Here is a 20323-nt window from a genome sequence, read left to right as displayed (position 1 = left end):
GTTCACCACGAATCATTAATTTTTTCTTTACGTTTTTTTCTAAAAACGTAAATTGCGATTAAATGTCCGATAATCTTCTTGTCTATAAGATAAATTATTTTATAGATATTTCTCTCTCTCTCTATCTCTCTCTTTTCCAAAGTAATAATAATTATTAGAATAATAAACGAAAAAACGAAAACAACAATAAAGTCGAGAGTATCTCGTAATGCAAATTCCATTTAAATTTCAACGACGCGAATAAACGTAGTCGTGTATTATTATACTTATCACGCGGAAGATGTACTTTACGTCGTATCTTCTCAAGGAAAGAAGAAGAAGAAGAAAAATAAAAAGGAAGGAAAAATAAAAAAAAAAAAGAAAGAAAAGAGAGAGAGAGAGAGAGAGAGAGAGAGAGAGAGAGAGAGAGAATATATCTGCTTGATGAAACGTCCGCGGGATGCCATGGAACGGCGCGAGGACTATGAAAAGTATTTTTAAATGACGAAACGTGCGAGAATAATTATGAAAAAGATCGTTTTTTAAAATGTGTATGTGTGTGTGTGTGTGTGTGTATATCTTCTCCTTTTTTCTACTACTATGAACACTTCTATAAAGTCGGTGAAGAATTTTTCAGCTGCATTATTTACATTATCTCGGTTTATGTGTTCCTTTCTATCTGTGTTTGAGGGGATTGTAGGGGGAAGTGGGTGGGGGTAGGAGGGAGGGGTAGAATTCAGTCTGGACTTCTTCAACTATTATAAAAAGTAAAGTACGTGTAGTAAAAGTACCTAAGTGTCTACGTGTTGGAAAATATGAGTGAGAAAGAAAGAAAGAAAGAAAGAGAGAGAGAGAGAGAGAGAGAGAGAGAGAGAGAGAGAAAGAGAGAGAGAGAGAGAGAGAGAGAGAGAGAGAAAGAAATAAGCCTCCTGACCTATGACAATTTCAAGCAGAGATAACATATCTTTCTTTTAAGAAGTATACTTATTTAATTTGACTACTTGATATTTTTCTTTGTTCTACTATCTCTATTTCTTTCTTTCTTTCTTCTTTTATATTAGGTGTAGAAGTTAATTCGGTACCTCTTTTATATAAACATAAATTTAATAATATTATTTATATACTAATCATATGCATTCGTTATTTTTCTTAATTGTCTCTAAATGATTATCTTGAATTTAGGTGTTCACTTTTAGACAATTATTGTTTAATATCATTGACGAAAAGAAAAAAAAAAAAAAGTTATGGTGATTTCTCGATGCAACGAATTTAATGTCAAGGCACTGAATTAATTTTTACGTTTGATATATCGTATCTTGTAATTTTTTTCTCTTTTTTTTTTTTTTTTTATTTTTTTTTTTTTATTCACCTTTATTCTATGTGCATATTTGTTCGGGATCTTTTGTTTTTATTTTAGCGTGATATGTTAAAACCATTCGTAAAAATTATGTTCACATATTTTGAAACATTTTTTGTATATATATATATGTATATGTATTTGTTATATCATATGTGTGCATACTCCTCGGTGTCCTCTGTTAAAAGACGTCTGACGAACTTTGAACTTTAGATCAAGTTAGTGATTTCTTCCTTCTTAGAAAACTATAAATTACGATGAGGATGTACGAGAATAACTTGTTAATGCGTTTTTAATGTCGCATTTTAAAACGAATTCCTCGTACACCTCCAGGTGTTGCAATTCCTACTTTTATCACGTTCATCTCTATGAGACAATGTATATACTGTGCGTATTGTTTTTTATGTTCTTTATTTGTTTCATCTTCACTATTTTATAATGTCATCGATATTCTTGCCTAGTTTTTTCTTTTTTTTTTTGTTTAGAGAGGAAAGTATATATATATATAAATTATTATTATTATATATATATATATATATTTAAATTTCCATCCAATATAATTATATATATTTAAATCGAGTAAAATTTTGTTTAAAAAGAAAATAAAAATAATCTAAAAATATTCTAAAAATTAGATTTTTTTTTTTTTGGGTTACCTATCTTAATCATAGCAGTGTATCATACTGATGATAACCTTCATAAATTATAGTTAGCAATGTCGTAGAGTACCTTCTAAGCTCGGTTTAGCTTATAGACGTGTTCTACCTCAATGTAGAAAGCACCAGGTCGACCCACGTACTTCTCATTCCAGTCACCAGACCCACCCACTTCTCGAGGTTGCCTTGTTCTCTTTCTCTCTTTCACTCTTTCACTCACTCACTCACTCACTCGTTCTTTCAGGACATTCCCTTTACTTCCCTTTCTCTCTTTCTCTCTCTCACACACACCGAAGTCTCCCTTTCTCTTCATCTTTTTTATTTTTTACTCTTTTCTCTCAGCATCTTTCTGTTTCAGTGCTGAAATGTCTGCGGCTCTCATCGGACCCCGTCACCCTGAAGCTAAGAAGGGGTAAGTCAAGAACGTACCTACCACCACCACCACCACCACCACCACCCTATTTCCATTGCAAATTTTCTTTTATTTCTCTAAGAGAGAAGAAACATCGACGTATTCTCGAAACAACACACAACCTTCGTGCATACGCCAAGTGTATTTAATATATACTGGGTGTATCGTTTTTAATTTTATATATTCTCCAATATTTCTTATTTATTTATTTATCGTTTCTTTTATCTTCACTTATCTTCTCTATATAGAAACAAAATTATTTTGAGAATTAACGTAAGTCGCGTGTTATTCCAAAGATCAGCGAAGATTCTCTTTATTTATCCTGTTTTTTTTTTTTTTTTTTTTTTTTTTTTTTTGAACAGACGATGATATATTTCGAAACGAAAATTTTTCTAAGAAAACAAGGTATAAAATAATCCTCGTTTATTTCCAAATTAATCTATCCTTAATTAAATGATCTCAAATTATCAGAAAGAAAAAAAAAGAAAAAAAGGAAATTATATTTAAATTACGAACAAATTGGAAAATATTACTGCGAATTAAATTGCATTAAAATTGCATTTGAAAGTGATATAATAATAAAATTTCGTCGCGTTAACGTTACCCATCCAAAAAAAATATCTCATGATCATTTCTAATAAATTTTTAACACTAATAGACACAAACAACCATCGTATAATACTAATACAATAATTGATTTCAGTTGGAAATAATTCTATTTTATCTTACCAACACGCGCGTTATCGTAATTATTTTTCTTAAACGTATCAGAAGAAGGGAACAATCGAACCGTAGAAAAAGGGGGTCACGTTGTAAACACATAAAAGACAATGATACAATAATCATCGAGCATGCACTTGAGAATGATAAAATACAAAAAAGATCGATTCGACTCGTTCTTCTTCTGTCAATAATTTTCTTCGCGTAAGACAAAAATAAATAAATAAATAAATAAAAAAAAACGTAATAAATATCGATAACAGTAATTTCGAGATCGAGAATTATTGGATAACGCGAGAAAACTCTGTGAAGGGGGGATAGGCGTCCTTGAACGAAATCAATTTTACATTCCAATTGCACATTCTAACATATCGTATTATATTTTTTTTTTTTTTTTTTAAATTTTTTTTTCCTTTTTTTTTTTTTTTTTTTTTTTTCTTCTTTTCACCTAAATGAAACCGTAATCAATTGTAATTCCTATCGAGAACGGAAAAAGGTTGAATGCGTCATCGAGTTGATCGTTGAATCGTTCGAAAGATTAGAAAACGTTCGAGTTGTTGTTGTTGTTGTTGTTGTTAAAGAAGAAGAATAAATGGGCCAGGGGAAAGAGGGTAGGGGGGGTGGGGTAACGAGAAGTAATGTCCCATTGTTTTCTTTGCCGTGTCTTTCTCGCAATAACAAGAATTGCAATTAAATCGGACCTACGGGTTAGAAACTTTTTCTATTCTTCTTTTCCCATCCCTTGTCTTTCTTGTCAATGTAAACGAAACAAACAAAACAAAGAAAAAAGAGACAGATAGAGACTAGGGATGAAGAAAAAGAAGGATTTAAAATAAAAAGTAAGGAAATAAGGAAGGGAAGGATCATTCCAAGTGAAATTTTTAACGAGTTTCTCTGTTAAAAACGAACAACAAAAAAAAAAACAAAAAAAAAGAGAGAAAGAAACGATTTCATTAATTACTTTCCCAACTGTTTTGTAATTTGCGAACTTGTTTGAGAGACAGAGAGAGAGACATAGATAGAGAGACATTATTATAAATGCATGTACACGTATGTATATATATATATATGTATGTGTAATTCTGTACTGTAAATACTGTATGTGTTGTGAATGTGTGAGAAAGAGAAAGAGCTTTAGCTGATTTCGCATGAAGAGGAGAAGAGGTAGGTAGGTAGGTAGGGAGGGAGGGTTCCTGTTCGAAAGCAAGCTCTCGAAAACAAGGTCGTTGTATTCCTGGACTCGCATTATCAATTCGAGAGCGTGGAAAACATATCAACGGGATGTCCGGGTAATGAGAGACCACGCGAGACAACTTCTGTAAACATAGTTTGGTGGTTTGTATATACTGTTCGATGATTATTCTTCGATTGGTAGTAGGGATGACCACGATGACACCATGACCAACGATCACGATCACGATTGACGATTAGATAGGTAGTAATCGTGATAATAATAGATTGATTCTGTTCAGTTGGTTGATTTCTATTGGTAGAAACTAAACGTATCATTCATAGAAGTGTTGTTAGCAAATTCCCATTGACGAGAAAACTATACCTTCACATTTGGTCATGTTCATTGTTTGTTCAAGACATAGTAATCAATTGCTATCAAATATTGTTTAACAATAATTAATTTCTTTTTTTTTTTTTTGTAACAATTTATACATTTCATATTTTTCTTATTATTTTTCTGTTTTGTTTTTCTTTTTTCGACAATTTGTAAGAAAAGAATTTGGAAAAAAGTGTATAAGATTAAAAATGATTCTTATTTATTTCAATAATCTAAACAATTTTGATTTATTAGAGACTAACACTTGGTCATGTTATTGTTAATTGAAGACATAGTAATCAATTGATATTAGAAATTGTCTAACACAATAATGAATTTTTTGAAAAACAATCTATCTAGTTTCCATCATTCTTTCTTACTAACGTTTATTTTTATTTTCACCTAAACCCATTATCTAGTTTTGATTATCTATTCCCTTTATCATTCTTTTTAGATATATCCCTGTCTTTATTTTTTTAATCAATAAAAGAAAAGTCTGTTTATTTATTTCTTTTTCGATCATTAATTCCTTTCTCCGTCTCTTTTCACAGAACGATCTAATTCGTCTGTCCGTTTTCAATGGGATTGTTCTCTGTATTTCTCATTCTAGCTATAAATCTGTCTGATCCGTTCATCTCTGTCTATCCATTTCTCTCACTATTTCTCTCTCTCTATTTTAAAGGTTTCTATTTCTTTCTATATAACACCGTGTTCGTATTTTTCTCTTTTGTCCTCGTGCTTCATTCCTCTCGTTCTCTACTACTTCTTCTTCTTCTTCTTCTTCTATCAAATACTCTTTCTTCTTTTTCCGTTTCTTCTCTAACGGGGCAAGAATTCACGTCCGGTCTATTTGCCAAGTTAATTATCTCGCTGCTTGGGTATATAAATCGGTCGTGCAAAACGTCCCTTGAATTTTCTATCTCTCGTTACTCATTCTCGAATGAGAATGAGCTTTCGATTATATACATCTATATATATATATATATATACATTTATTGTATACATGTATAAATATGTAGATAGGTATTTCTCTTGTTACCATTCGAAATTGGCTATACCCTACTTAAACGTTTCTAATTTTCTAATTTTCTCGTAGTCATTTAATCGATGAATTGTTCATCATGTTTCGTTCGTTTTGATCGTTCGTTTTGATCGTTCGTTCGTTAGTCGTATCGATTTATTTTCAAATATCGATTTAACAATCAGCTTTTTACTATTTACTCGACGTTAAACCGCGGATTAATGAACCACCGTTGTTTAATTAATCTCATGTTGTATATAAATGGGGATAATCGTTGAACAGAAACGAAAATTATAGATCATCGTTGCATTTTAATCGATTTTATTTTTAAACTATCTTAGATACTTTCAAGTATCGAATTATATCGATTAGTTAAATGACGTTTCAAGAGATTCAATTATTTTTGATGTATTGATTTATATGCATCAAGTTTTTTTAAATTCACTTTTTATTATGATGCCGGATATATACGGCATCCACGCGACTACATTTTTTTTTCTTTTGGTTTTCTTCCTGGTTTAGTTGGTAATACGAATTCCAAACTTTTTGCTAATAGTGTATATATGTGTATGGTGTATGTTATATACATGAGTCATTCGGTTGGTAGCTTGCAGACACTTGCTGCCATCGTATTATCGTTCGTTGCTGCTGCTCACACGCATGATTAAACTTCCTTGTCTCTTATTCAAAGACGCCAACTAACTATCCTCTTTCTCTCTTTAGTTTGTTTCCTAGCTTCCTTGTTTTCTCGATGATGATCTCATCCTATTAGCATAAAATTAGAAAAAACAATTATTTTTTATTAAGAAATCGTGACTATTTTTTGAAAATTTGGATTTTTCTTCTTTCCTATTTCTCATTTTGTTTCATCAATTATTCACGTACGCAGTATTTTTCTATTACATTGATATTGTCATTTTATATTGTTTGTGTGTGGTTTGTATTTTTTTTAATTATTTTTTTTTGAGGGGGGGATTTAATAACAGAAAATAATCAATTTAGTGGTGGTTTTAAATAATAAATTAAACAATTCTTGTTCGTAAAATCGAATGATTAATAAAAATAAAAATCATCTGTATTTTACTTAGCCCACCCTCTACCCCCCACTCTGATTCGTAACTATGTATATATTTTTGTGTATTATACGATTTATCACAATCTCAAATTTAAATTTTGCAATTCAGTAAAAAAAAAAAAATTAAATTACCTTCATAAATAATAATAACAATTGTAATCTAAAATATTACATCTATTATCGATAATTGGTATCATAATGAAGAAGAAGAACAAAAAAATCATTTACGTATCCTCGATTTTTTTTTTAATGTGCAAATTTTATGAGGGGGGTTTAGTTTAAGAATTCTATACAGATTATGAAATTAATTTCATCGAATCCTTTGATTATTATTTCTTTATATTAAACAAAATTTCGGTTAGATAGATAGATAGATAGATAGATGATTATCTATTTTTCAAACGGGGAAAAAATATGTTCGAGGAAGAATATGAAGAGGAAGTTCGAATCGCTTGGTTAGTGAACCCTAGACAAGACCGATCTAATGATAGAACAGTAAGTCTCTTGGCACGCGTTCGCGTTCTTGAACTTGAACAAATAATAATAGGAATCTCATGAGAATATTAGTCGGTAAAAACGAATTCTTAATGCTTATATCATACTTCCGTTTGTTTCTTATACATTTTTTATTTTGTTTCCAAAAAAAAAAAAAGAAAAAAAGAAAGACAAAAATATTATTTCACTAGATTCTTTATACGAATAAGACAAACTAATTGAATTTTTACAATTTCAAAAAATATATATGTATATGTGTGTGTATTTTAACATTTAAATGATTGCATATTATTTACCATAGAGTTATTCTAATACCAGTGATATTTTACCCTTTGAAAATGGAAAAACAAATACGTATGGAAAATTCAAAAACAATGTAGTATGATAATTTTGATATGCATAAGGTAATAATCATTTCAAAAACAGATAATATAATGTTTTATCTATTGATAATTAATATCTTGCAACGCGTTTCTTTTATCTTACTTTATGGAAAATATATGGAATATTTTTTTTTTCTCCAAATAATTGAATAACTATTATATTTATGTAACATCTGTATTTGTATTATTTTTATCCAATATCGGATATTGTTAGAGCATAATTATTTGCATTTCGAGAAAATATGAAAAATATGAATAATACGAAGAAAAAAAATTGTCGATCATTATAAAGAATGGATATATCGTGAAGAAAAAAATTATTTTTATTTCTTTTTATATATATATATTTTTCGATCTAATGATAGAACGAGTGATAGTCGTAGTCGTAGTTGTTGATCGTGTTATGTGTATATGCACTTGAACCTGAACGAGATAATATAATAATAGTGTAATACCGTTACCACCAAGGCCATAATCGTGCGACAATGTGAAAGAAAATTGCCACCTCTTTGTTGGTACCCATGATAGTAATATATAATACGTCTGTGCATTTATGGTTTTGTATGGGTGTACGTGCATACGTGTAAGTAGACGTGTACGTGTACGTGTGTTTTTCAGACTCAACGTGAATGTGAATCGAGGCAAATAGCGTAAGAGGAAAAAATGATAGGCGCAGATAGATAGATAGATAGATAGATAGATGGAAAGATAAAAAGATAAATCGTGTTGTAGAACGACGGTACGAAAAAATTCAGATAATCGGTAAACCGCATGCGAACACAGTTGTTTTTTTGGCACCTTTTCATCAAAATTCATTCTATTTCGCAAGATTTTTTTGGGGGGGGGTGAGTGGGGGGGGTGTAATTTTTCAATTAAACGGAGAATTATTTTTAATTAGATCGTCCCAAAAGATTGTCCCTATTTTTTTTTGTTTTTGTCTCTTTAGTAATTTTACATAGACAATAATTTGTATTTTATTAAATAGTATACATTGTATTTAGATTTTGCAAATAGTTTGTGGATAAAAATTCTATTAAAATGTCTTTTTCTTTTATTCTTTCTTATTTCAAATCCGAATAAGAGTAGAATCTAAGAAGATTAATGATCGGGGAATGAGAATAAGCGGGATTGGTATAAATTCGAACGAATCTTTTTCCTTAAATTATATAAGTATATATCCACAATTCTATAAAGATTTTACATCAAGGATGATAGTTATCCTTGAAGTAAAATCCGAACAAAATTGAACTCGAGAGTGACAGATAGCTATCGGTAGAATCTACAGATTGGTTGATAGGTAAAGCAGACTGAAGGGGGAGGAAAAAGGGTGAATGAAAAAAAGGAAAAAAAAAAAGGAAAAGAAAAAGAAAAAAGTAGTAAAGAGTGGCGAATGATTAGGTACACGGACGAACGATCAAACGACGAGCAACCGAGAGAGAAAGAAAATAGCCAACGATTTTCTACGGGGGTGATTTATCGATCGTCGATAGTCTACGGTTTAAAGTAGGAAGAGGAAGAGAAATATAGGAATAGGAATATAGAAAGAAAACAATATATAATAATATATATAAAAATAAGAATAGGAAGAAAAAGTAAGATAAAAAAATGGTGTAATCCGAGAACGTTTACGAGACGAAAGTATTAGGATTACTGTTGAGAATGGTGTACGTGTTGTCTTATATCCGAAGAAAAATGTTTCTTTTTTCCCTTAAGGGGTCTATGATACTCCGAGGAATTCTTATTCTTTGAAGAAAAATGTCCGAAGACACATACTGGCCCAACGAACCGAATGAACCAATGAAATGTTCTGGGTATTCCATATTTTTTCCTTTTGTTCGATCATTCGTCGCGTGGGCGTTCATATATTATTTAAAAGGGACAACCTTTTTCTGTTACTCGTAAATCTTACTTCCGTGAAACTCGTACAACTTCATTGACCTCTTCTTCTTCTTCTTCTTCTTCTTGTTTTACTTTTACATTCATATTGGATGAAAATCTATCTCTTATGTATCCACGTATATGAATATTTAAAATTATTAAACATTTTTAATAAAATTAAAAAAAAATAAAATAAAATACAAAATATATAAAAGATGATACTCGTATTACTTAAGTTCACTTTTTGTTTTTATCTTCTTCTAAATTTTCTATATCTCTATATTTGAGATTAGGGTTGAGGGTGGGATTGGAACTTTTTAGCCAATAGTAGTGTACACGTATATACTATTTATATCTAGTAATATAGTACAATAGTTAGATAAAGGAATAAACGTATAAATGTTATATAGTTACTAAGTAAACGTTCAATTTGGAGGGTAGTTTTATCTTCTTTATCATTGTAAAATCACCGAGGGAATGTCAAGGAGGAATAAGCGACAAAAAAAAAAAAAAAAAAAAGAAAAACAACATCTGGACGCGGAAAAGTTTTCTTTGGCGCACACGATCCGCGTATTCGTTTTCTAAGTCGACTTTGAAGTCCTGCACGCGTTGGCAATAAATTTTCTTCTTTTACTCTCGGGGGCCCATGAAATAACCGTCTGCTGCCGGCTTTTTAATCAGACTTCGCGAGTGTTCCTATTTTTTTCTCTTTCTTTCTTTCTTTCTTTCTTTCTTTCTTTCTTTCTCTTTTTACCTCGTCGAAAAACTTGTCCCAGATACGACGAGAGATGCTTTGAACCGACACGAAATATATACTAATAGTAGTAGTTAGTAGTAGTACTTTTATGAAAAGAGGAAAACTCACACGAGTATTATTATCATGGAAATAAGCTATTTATCGATTTGCCAATTTTTCTTTTCTTTTCTTTTCTTTTTTTTTTGCTAATCAACGATCATTTTTTCTTTTTTCTTTTTGGATTTATCATCAAGTTCTATCGTTAACAATTTAATTGTAAATGACGAGTATTATATTCAAACGACGAGTCACAGAGAGAGTTAAGTGATTAAAATTATTGTAATAGTTAATAAGAATACATTCAGATTTCTAACTTGATAAACTCAACTCTGATTAAATGACAAAAATGATATACTTTTAAATATTAATTCTCGTTGATGAATCTCCTTCAACAAAATAAATCACTTGCCAATCAAAAATTCATAACGTTTAACGATTGTAAATTTGTACACGTTTGTAAAAAGTCACGATTTTCGGATTCTAATTGAATTATTTAACTTGATCCCGTAAAGTGTATCTATCAAAATTGTACGATACACCTAGAGAGGTAAGGGGGAAACATTTATTATTATTATTATTATGATTATTAAATTATTTACCAAGTATATAATCCAAAAGGATCTTTAAAACTTTGAACACTTCTTCTTGACACCCTGTATAAGCTGAGAATATCGTTCTAGGCGGTGGCTCTAACCTTTGCTCAGGTTGGGGAGGGGGTGGATAGGTGGGGTGTAGTTAAACTCGCATACTCCGAATTTGCGCCATGCTGCGATGCGACGAGGGTGTGGATACGGTCGATGAAACTGGATAAGGGTTAGAGGGAAGAAGGGTGAAGTTGAAATTAGGCTTCCCACGAGAACAACTCTAACTATCGTTAAGGACAATGCTTCTTCTTCTTCATTTTCTTCTTCTTGATATTTTTTTTTTTATCGAAAGTTAAAGAAACAATTTGACCGATATCACAAATCCACAGATCACATGATTAACATCTAAAGTTTTTCTTATAAAATTAATTATCATGAATTTTTTAAATTTTCTTTTTTTTTTTTTTTTTGATAAGAATAAGCAAAGAGAATATTTTTGAATAATTCATCGAACACGAAGAATTAGTCTCAATTGTTAAATCTTACGAAATATATTATTCGTTATTGTAAAATAAGTGTTTTTCCGAGAGATTACGTTCGATAAAATGAATTAATAAAATAAATGAAAACGAATATTTTTAATGGTATAGTATTCGAATGAAATAAATTAACAAGTCGAATCGAGAAAAAAAAAACAAAAATTGTTATCACGTTAACGAGCATTGTGTAAATCATTTATTTGTATGGAATAATTTGAGGAATGATGTAAAAATTGTGCAAAGGGTTAACTGAAAGTTCACCCCGTATATATAATAATGATACTTTCTTCTGAGATTTCTACGAAAGTTATCCGAGTAGTCGGTTCCTCGTTAAGGACAGAGTTAACCAAAAGAGGGCGATCAAACGATAACGAAGCTAATTTAGTCGTTCTTATAGTGAAACTGAAAGATTAACAGAGAAAGAGATTATGGTACAATACTGTATTTTAGAATATATATATATATATATATATATATATATATATATATAACTATATTCTAGATGTTAAAGGTACATTTTTGTCCTCGTTCGGTGTCGTTTGTATTCAACGAGACTCTTACTCCTCCTTGTCCTCTCTCTCATTCGAGTATTTTTAGCATGCTTAAAGTGCAACCATACTCGTGCTTCGTAATCTCATGATTTCGTTGTATTTTCCAAATATTACAAAAGTGATTTAATATTCTGTTACGATACTCGTGATATCATCATCATTGTCATCAGTTGTTGTTTGATCATTCAAAATGTTAGATGGATAAACGTATTGTGATTTAGAATCCCGTATTAAGTTATGCAACAGATCAAATTCACGTAGTAATTGTTTATTGAACGAATTAGGAATTTCCTTTTTTTTTTCTCTAATGTTATTTTTACGTAAGTAAGTTTTCACGAATCAGTCAACCGTTTTCTTTTGTAATATTATTTTTATGAGCATCTCCTTTTTTATGGCAAAATATCCTTGAAGCACTTTTCTAACTTTCACCAGCACCCTAAACAAATCCCTTGTGTTTCTTCAGTTTTCTTTTTTCTTTTTTTTTCTTTTGGAAACACACATTTGGTGTTTCTCTATATAAGGTACTCCTGAGAACATTACAAAAAATGATCTATTATTTTTATAAATCTTGAAAAATATATCTAAGTTATCGAATTATTTTACTTTACCTTGAAAATGAACCCATGCGTTGTATCCTATTGATATTTGGTGAACCCAACTTGGCACTTAAAAGTGATTAAATATTTAATAACTGTGTGTGATTAAAAAATCAATTTGTTATTCTTTACTTTTATTTGTTCTTGTTGTTTTTTGTTTGTTTGTTTGTTTAATTATCGTAGATCCCGCGATAAAGGCGCACGTGCGTCGACTCCTGTCACCCGGGGATGCAACCCTCGAGGAGAATGCAAGCGAAATTGGGAAAACAACTCGGGAAGAAAGTTCAATCGCGTTAAACTCTAGAGACGTTAAATCGTCGTCGAGTAGTGGTTGTGAAAACGAGGAATCGAGAAAATCTGGCTCACCGGTGTTAGCCGTAAATTCACCCCAAAATCCTCAAGGTGGTGGGGCCACGCAGTATTCCACCAGAAGCAATGGTTCCTATAGCGATCCTTCGAGTTCCTCAGATTTGGAAGCCCTTTTACCACCAATGGATAGCTTCAAGGAAGAAGAACGTGCTCAGTGGGAGCCACTTTCTGGTGAAAAGTTTGGTCGTCAAAAGAACACGCCTAGGTAAGTCCTTAATCTAATCTAGAATATATTTTATACGGGGCTTTCTCGTGTTATAAAAGAATACATTTCGATGGGACACCTTTTTTTTTTTTAACAATTTAAAGTACAGTTAAAGTATAGTTTGATTTTTTCTTTTTTAAATGACTAATCCCAGATTTTCGAAAAATTATTGTGATTTATTTTGGACCTATGTTTATATTCATGGATTATTTATATAATATAATTCATTAAGGATTAACGGGATTAAATTGAAAAAAGTATTTACACCGAATTATTTCGGTTATTATCAAAAGCAACTTGTCTTTTTTTTTTTTTTCGTTTGGACAGTAGAGGAAAGTATATTGTTCTCCTGCGTTAATTGTTCCAAAAGTTATGAAAGGTTCTCAGATGAGCTTTTCTCTTTTTCCAATGATTATTCAGGGAAAACTCTCGATGAACTTGGCGAGAAACTTCGCGACACATTTAGGATTCATAAAATGTGTTTTAGCATAAAATAGTAAGTTTATCGCATTGAAAAGTTTTACCCGACGACGACGGCGACAACGACGACAGGCGACGGATATCAGAAAGTTTAAGACCGGCGTCGAGGTTTGGTCGTTAACGGGTTGGAAAATATATTCGTGTACAGCTTTTTATGTATTTAAAAAATATAGAATGATAACGTAGATCGATTGTGATTTGTCGTTCAGGTTCGAAGCTTATATGATGACCGGCGATCTCATGCTGAACCTGTCGCGAACGCAGCAAAGCAGCGGTTTCCTGCCGAAGTATCAGAAGAAGGTCGACTCGCTTAGGTACAACAATCATCACTCCCACCATCACCATAATCATCACAATCACCACCATCATAAGTCGGTACCTACCAGTCCTAACGAGATGCTGGGCCATCACCGTGCTTACAAGTGCACTGGCTCGAACTCGGCCAGCACTTCGCCGGTCGGGATCAGCAAACGCGAGGGCGGCCAATGCCCGAGCCAGGGCGACTCTAGCAAGCCCAATGCCGCCGCGAGCAGTTTCGGTTATTCGAGCGGCTTCGTACGTACCTCGCGCTCCGAGGATCACTTGCAATTCCAAAAGGACCCTTCGATGAGCGCGGTGGACATAGACATTGACGATGACGTCACGTCCAGCCTAAATACCCTGTTGGACACGCGGCCGGACAGCGGCCAGGGCCTGTCCAGCGAGAGAATCGTCTGGACGTACAACGCGCCGGTTAGCTCGTCCTCTGCCTCGGAGCGCACCTCCTGTTGCCAAAACGGCAGCTCCTCTCAATCCTCATCCTCGCCCTCGAGTTCCTCGAGCTCCTCCTCGACGGAGGGTACGAGCCCTCAGCGTTCCTTATCACCTGCCTCCCCGACCTCAGTCTCGTCCTCCGTCATGTCCTCCAATTCTGGATCCCGTAGGTTCCCACCACCGGTACCGACTGCTCCGCCGGCCCTGGTGGGACCCTCGGGCGACGGGACCACCTCCTCGACCTCCGGCCTACATCCCACCAACGGCGACCTCAGCCAGTCGGAGGCCATCAGCAACATGTCCAGTCCGGACTACAACGACGAGGAGACCATGGATATTCTCAGTGTGCGCGACATTATGATGGTCAGTGATCCCAGTGACAGTGACTCGACGATACTCGCGAGCGAGCCACCTCAGAGGAGACTCAAGCAGAGCTCGGCATCGAATGCTAACGCTGCTACGCCTTCTTACGCTCAACAACAACAACAACAACAACAACAGCAACAGCAGGACCCTTCGGCTGAACATAGGATAGTAATACAAGTTAAGGGACCGGACAAGGATTCTTCTTCGAGAAACTCTAGTCCAAGACAGACAAGGAGAAGGACGATTCCTTCTGGGGGTGGTGTTGGTGTTGGTGGTGGTGGTAACGCTTCCTCCATTGATCTCTTACCACCGAACATTTCTACGGTACAAAATGCTGCCCAACGATCCTCCCCTTCGACTCTTACCTCTGGTAACGTTACTCCAGAGTTTGTTGGTTATCAGGTAGGTTGCCAATCCTTTGAAATACGATCTCATTGATCATTATTATCTCTAATCAATCAAATTTCATCTGACTGATCTTTTTCTAGGAGCTCAAGGAAAGCGAGGATGAAAGGGAAGCTTACAGTACTGGATTCTACGACGATCAAAAACATAGCAGTGCTTCCCCACCTCAATCGGCCGACGAGGAAAGCGATATCGAGAGTCTCCATAGCTTCCATTACAGTCCAAAAGCGGTTGATCTACCGTCTGCCGTTCGACTAGCTAAAAGGCTATTTTCTTTAGATGGCTTTAAGAAATCCGATGTCTCCAGACATCTTAGTAAAAAGTATGGTTCATTTTACTTCTTTTTTCGCGTTTTTACTTGTCAGTTGAAAAGACGAAATGGGAATATGTGTGTTTATATGTATATACATTAACGAAAAACCTTCTTCATTTATAGCAACGACTTCAGTAAAGCGGTAGCCGAGGAGTACTTGAAATATTTCAACTTTGAACGAGACACGCTGGACGTGGCTCTAAGAAAGTTCCTTGTGCAGTTCTCTTTAACGGGAGAGACCCAAGAAAGGGAGCGAGTTCTTGTACATTTCTCTAAGAGGTATCTTGATTGTAATCCCGGCACGTTTCGCTCTCAAGGTACGTAAGTACATTAAAACAACTACAACAACAAAAAATCGATCATCGATCATTCATTCATTCATTCATTCATTCATTCATTCATTCGTTTCATGATTTTCAATTGTACACATATATTTGAATATTTTTCAGATGCTGTTCACACTTTAACTTGTGCTATTATGTTGCTAAATACCGATCTTCATGGGCAGAATATCGGTAGAAAAATGTCGTGCTCGGAGTTTATAGAAAATTTATCAGAACTCAACGACGGTGATAATTTCCCTAGGGAGGTGCTAAAGCAACTTTACAATGCTATCAAATCTTATCCCTTGGATTGGGCTTTGTAAGTTTAACTTCAACGAGTATCATTAATTAATACTTCGATTAATATGTTTATTTGTTAATTGTTTTTATTAATATAGAATTATAATTTTATTTTATTTCTTCAAGGGATGATGAGGGTGACGAAACGGCGGCTCAGGTGATTCAACAGGGTGATGGACCAGCGATAGCTGGTACTGGAAATCCATTTCTCGATGTGCCAAATGTTACAGGTGCTACGGAGTTCAAGAAGGGTTACGTTATGCGCAAATGTTGTTACGATTCAAACGGGAAAAAAAGTTTGTTATACCATTTCTATTTTATAATACGATACAATACTCTTTTCAAGTTTATTGTTGTAACTCATGGTTTTTCTTTTTTTTTTTTTTTTTTTTTTTCCTAAACAAAATATTTTCAGCTCCCTTCGGAAAGAGAGGTTGGAAGATGTATTATTGTACATTGAGAGAGCTTGTATTATATTTACATAAAGACGAGCATGGCTTCCGTAACGATAGTTTACACAATGCGATACGTATTCATCATGCATTAGCTACAAAAGCATCGGATTACACGAAGAAACAACACGTTTTCAGGCTACAAACTGCCGATCAAGCGGAATATCTTTTCCAAACGAGGTATTATATTCATTAACGATCATTCAAATGCAAATCTTTTCATTTGGTAATAATTGTTTGTTCTTTTCTCACAAAGAAGAACACGTAGGACACCTGGGATTGTAAATTAAAGGGGGGCAGGGCTAGAGTTTTTATAATTTCTCTTCTACAAATCAATGCTTCTAACATCTTGCGAGAACTAATAAAACAGAAAAAATATATTGTTTTTATTAATAATAATATTGAATATGATTTAAAAGAATTTCTTTCTTTTTGTGTATTTCCAGCGATTCCAAAGAACTTCAATCGTGGATCGACACGATTAATTTTGTATGCGCCAGTTTCTCTTGCCAGCCTCTCGCAGGAGCCGTCGGTTCTCAACGAAAATTTCAGCGGCCTCTGTTACCATGCAGTCACACCAAATTATCTCCTGTGAGTAGTAATAAACATAAAAAAAAAAAAAACTATATTGACTTGAAAAAAGAAGATTTGTTTAAAAAAGAAAAAAAAAACAAATTGGTTTTATATGATTTTTAATCAGATCTCTCCGCAGCGTTAATTTCTCAACGAGGAATATAATCTATTTTTATTCTTTCTTTATTTACAAGCCTTCCACCACTAATCTCGAAGCAAGCTTCGTTCTCTAAGTTTGTATCTTTACAAGTAGTACACTCATACGGTTTTTGCGAGAAGAACGATTTATTTGATTTCTTTGAAACCAACAGCCGTATTATTCTGGTGTTATTAAATAATCATCGAACGCATTATACATTCTAAAGAAAACCCTGCACGATTAACTGTCGAAATTGTTGAATATCGTTTCGTCATTGCTTTGCAAAAAAATTTTTATCGACGCTTCTTCGGATTGTTTGTTATGTTACCAGAGAGAACAGTTACGGGACCACGAGGACAGAGTTAACAGACTGGAAGCCGAATTGGACGAACATAAACGACATCCTCAGGAAAAAGGAGCTAAAGCTTTAGCCGTACAAAATTATAAAGAGAAGGGTGCATACTTGTATCACGAGGTACAATGATTTATTATTGGGATCAAGTTATGTTGAAATCTATCATCATACCTTTGAAATAGAAAGAACCAAATTTATTAAAGACGATACGGATCTTATTATTTCGTAACAAAATATAGAATAATTCTTACATTGTACGATTATTTTAATTTTTAAGTCGCGCGTAATACAATTAAAGAAAAATTCTATAATATAATTCAATAATCTCAAGGGTCAATAGCTTTTTGCATAACTTCATTAAATTCAAACGAAACGTCATATTCTTTTTAATTTTGCGAATGATCATATCATCATTTTTGTATATCTGTTTGTTAATACAGTTAAAAAGGTATAAGACGTATGCCTACTTGTTACGTTCAAGACTGGCATTCACAGAAGTTGAACCATCTCTGGTAGAAAGCAGTATTGGTGAAGTGGATGAAGGAAGTGGCGCTTTGTTGAATGCTGACGTAGCGTTAGTACCTCCTCCAGTTCCTGATCGACCAGCCATAAATAGGTACAGTTACAGGGCTGCCATTTACAACCGTAATCTTCTAAATGGTCAGGACTACTGCGGGGATATTGGTTGACGTGTGATGGGTGTATTTTCAGCATGTGTGGTCTAATCCGTGCTGCTCCTACAAATATTGCGCAGCTATACGGAAATATTAGCTCCAATTTCTAAGAGATATTAACCGAAACTAACGATGTACTCGATTCCATCACTTGTTAAGTACTGTATCTTATTGTACTTTGTACTCACACACATACACTATTTCTTTTAATACATATAACCCCCATCATTCTAAACAGCAGGCGATCATTAATACGGTAGTTGTAATATATTCGTACGACATTATAATAATCAATCGATGCAGCAGATTTCTTATACATTGTTATTCAAAATTCAATTATATGCATTATATCATTTCGATAATTTTTGTAATTATCTCGATGGAGATAATATTAACGTTAACAAAATTTATCATTTATGGTTATCATTTGAAGAGAGACATTTTGTTGGAAAATATTTGTTTTTCAATTCGATTGATCTATATCAAAATCACGATATGAAAAATAATTTCTATTTCGAAACATGTATTTTAACGAGATCTTGATTTTATTGATTAACACGATGTTTTTAAATGTCAAGAAAACTGCTGTTTTATATTCGCCTGTACACTTAAAAAAAAAAAAAAAAATACAAACAAACAAACAAACAAACATTAAACTCGCATTAAATGAATGTTCGGTGGTGATTGGTGGTAATGGTAATAGACTAACTCGGCATTAGTGTAAATTACTCGCTAATAACTATAACTCATAGGATCACACACACACATTATGAGATTAAATATCTAGAAAAGGCTCGATTCAAAATTTCGTGCCTTTGGGAGAAGAAAGATATAAAACAAGAAGAGTGTGTGTAGAGTGGTAACGATGGTAAAATACACATAACTTACATGCATACACATACACGGGACACATGCACACATACACACGCAATTAGAAAATGATCGACATCAGTCATCTGCATGTTAGGAAATAATTATAATAACGTTTCATTCAAAACGAATTCTTATAAAATAACAATAAAAGGACATTGTCCTCTTGTTGTTAGATCTATAGTGAAACTAAAAGAAAACCAAAGTCTTAAATGCAAAAAGGAAGTTGTCATATATATACATATAAATGCATATATATGCGAACGAGATATATAATCATGTTTTAGCCTCTCGACAAGTATAGATGCATTCGATTAATATTCGGTTAAAAAACATTACACAGTATTCGAAAGTATTTACCATCTAAATACGTGTAATTGTTTTCGTTATCAGATAAAACAATATTTATCTCGTTACGGAAACGTCTAACAATTTTTTTTTTCGTTTCTTATTACTGCTCTTAAACAATTTTCGTTCATCTTTTTTCTTTCTTTTTCTTCTTCTTTTTTCTTTTCTTTCCTTTTTTAAACTAACATTTCATAAAACTGCTCATTGGCTTATTTTACAATTACATTCTAATGACGTGAACAATGTAATATCGCTTTTTTCGTACTTTAAAAAAAAAAAACAAAATGAAGAAAGAAAAGAAGTATACCAAATAACTATGTGTCTATCTTTTGCAAATGGATACGCTATATATTATTATTATTATTATTATTATTATTACTATTATTATTACTATATAGAAGATAAGTTGCTTTTGCACGAAGCGACGATTTATTGCAACTTTCAATGTCTTATCATTTAATCTTTTTCTCGTCATACATACAAAATAGCGCATTTTTATCCAATAATATTTTTCTCCTATAGAGATAAGATCTTTACAGATCATAGGTGTTTAACGAATATAATTATAAGTATTATATATATATTTTCTTTTTTTTAGTTTGCAATTTTGGGTTTGTAGTTAAAGAGGAATTATCAAATTTATTGAAAAGTTTTGGATGAAGAGAAATTCAAGAAAATCATTCAAAAATTTGTTCTTTTTTTTTTTTCTATTATTGTAATTTTTTTTTCTTTGTTTTTCCCTCGTGTAACCGCACACATAGTTATATTTTTAACAACAACAACAACAACAAAAACAAACAAACTATG

The 20323-nt window shown here is 32.9% G+C and overlaps 1 protein-coding gene across 13 annotated transcripts in view; it reads left to right on the top strand.

Moving 5' to 3' along the window:
• Window positions 1-20323, top strand: part of LOC106789166 (PH and SEC7 domain-containing protein 2) — a 72038-nt gene that overhangs the window by 48050 nt on the left and 3665 nt on the right. For 5 of the 13 annotated variants that reach the window (XM_014753141.1, XM_014753160.1, XM_014753151.1 and 2 more), the window contains 11 exons: window positions 2351-2404; window positions 12775-13165; window positions 13855-15166; window positions 15253-15491; window positions 15606-15799; window positions 15932-16124; window positions 16232-16401; window positions 16521-16737; window positions 17004-17148; window positions 17601-17744; window positions 18065-19796. In XM_014753141.1, coding sequence (XP_014608627.1) covers window positions 2351-2404; window positions 12775-13165; window positions 13855-15166; window positions 15253-15491; window positions 15606-15799; window positions 15932-16124; window positions 16232-16401; window positions 16521-16737; window positions 17004-17148; window positions 17601-17744; window positions 18065-18313 — 3308 coding nt within the window. In that variant the 3' untranslated portion in view covers window positions 18314-19796. The other 8 variants (XM_014753202.1, XM_014753219.1, XM_014753229.1 and 5 more) reach the window with 5 other exon arrangements.

Source organism: Polistes canadensis, unplaced genomic scaffold, assembly GCF_001313835.1.
Source record: "Polistes canadensis isolate GaletaPanama2010 unplaced genomic scaffold, ASM131383v1 scaffold_6, whole genome shotgun sequence".
Classification (NCBI taxonomy): domain Eukaryota; kingdom Metazoa; phylum Arthropoda; class Insecta; order Hymenoptera; family Vespidae; genus Polistes; species Polistes canadensis.
This window is presented reverse-complemented; position numbering and strand designations above follow the sequence as displayed.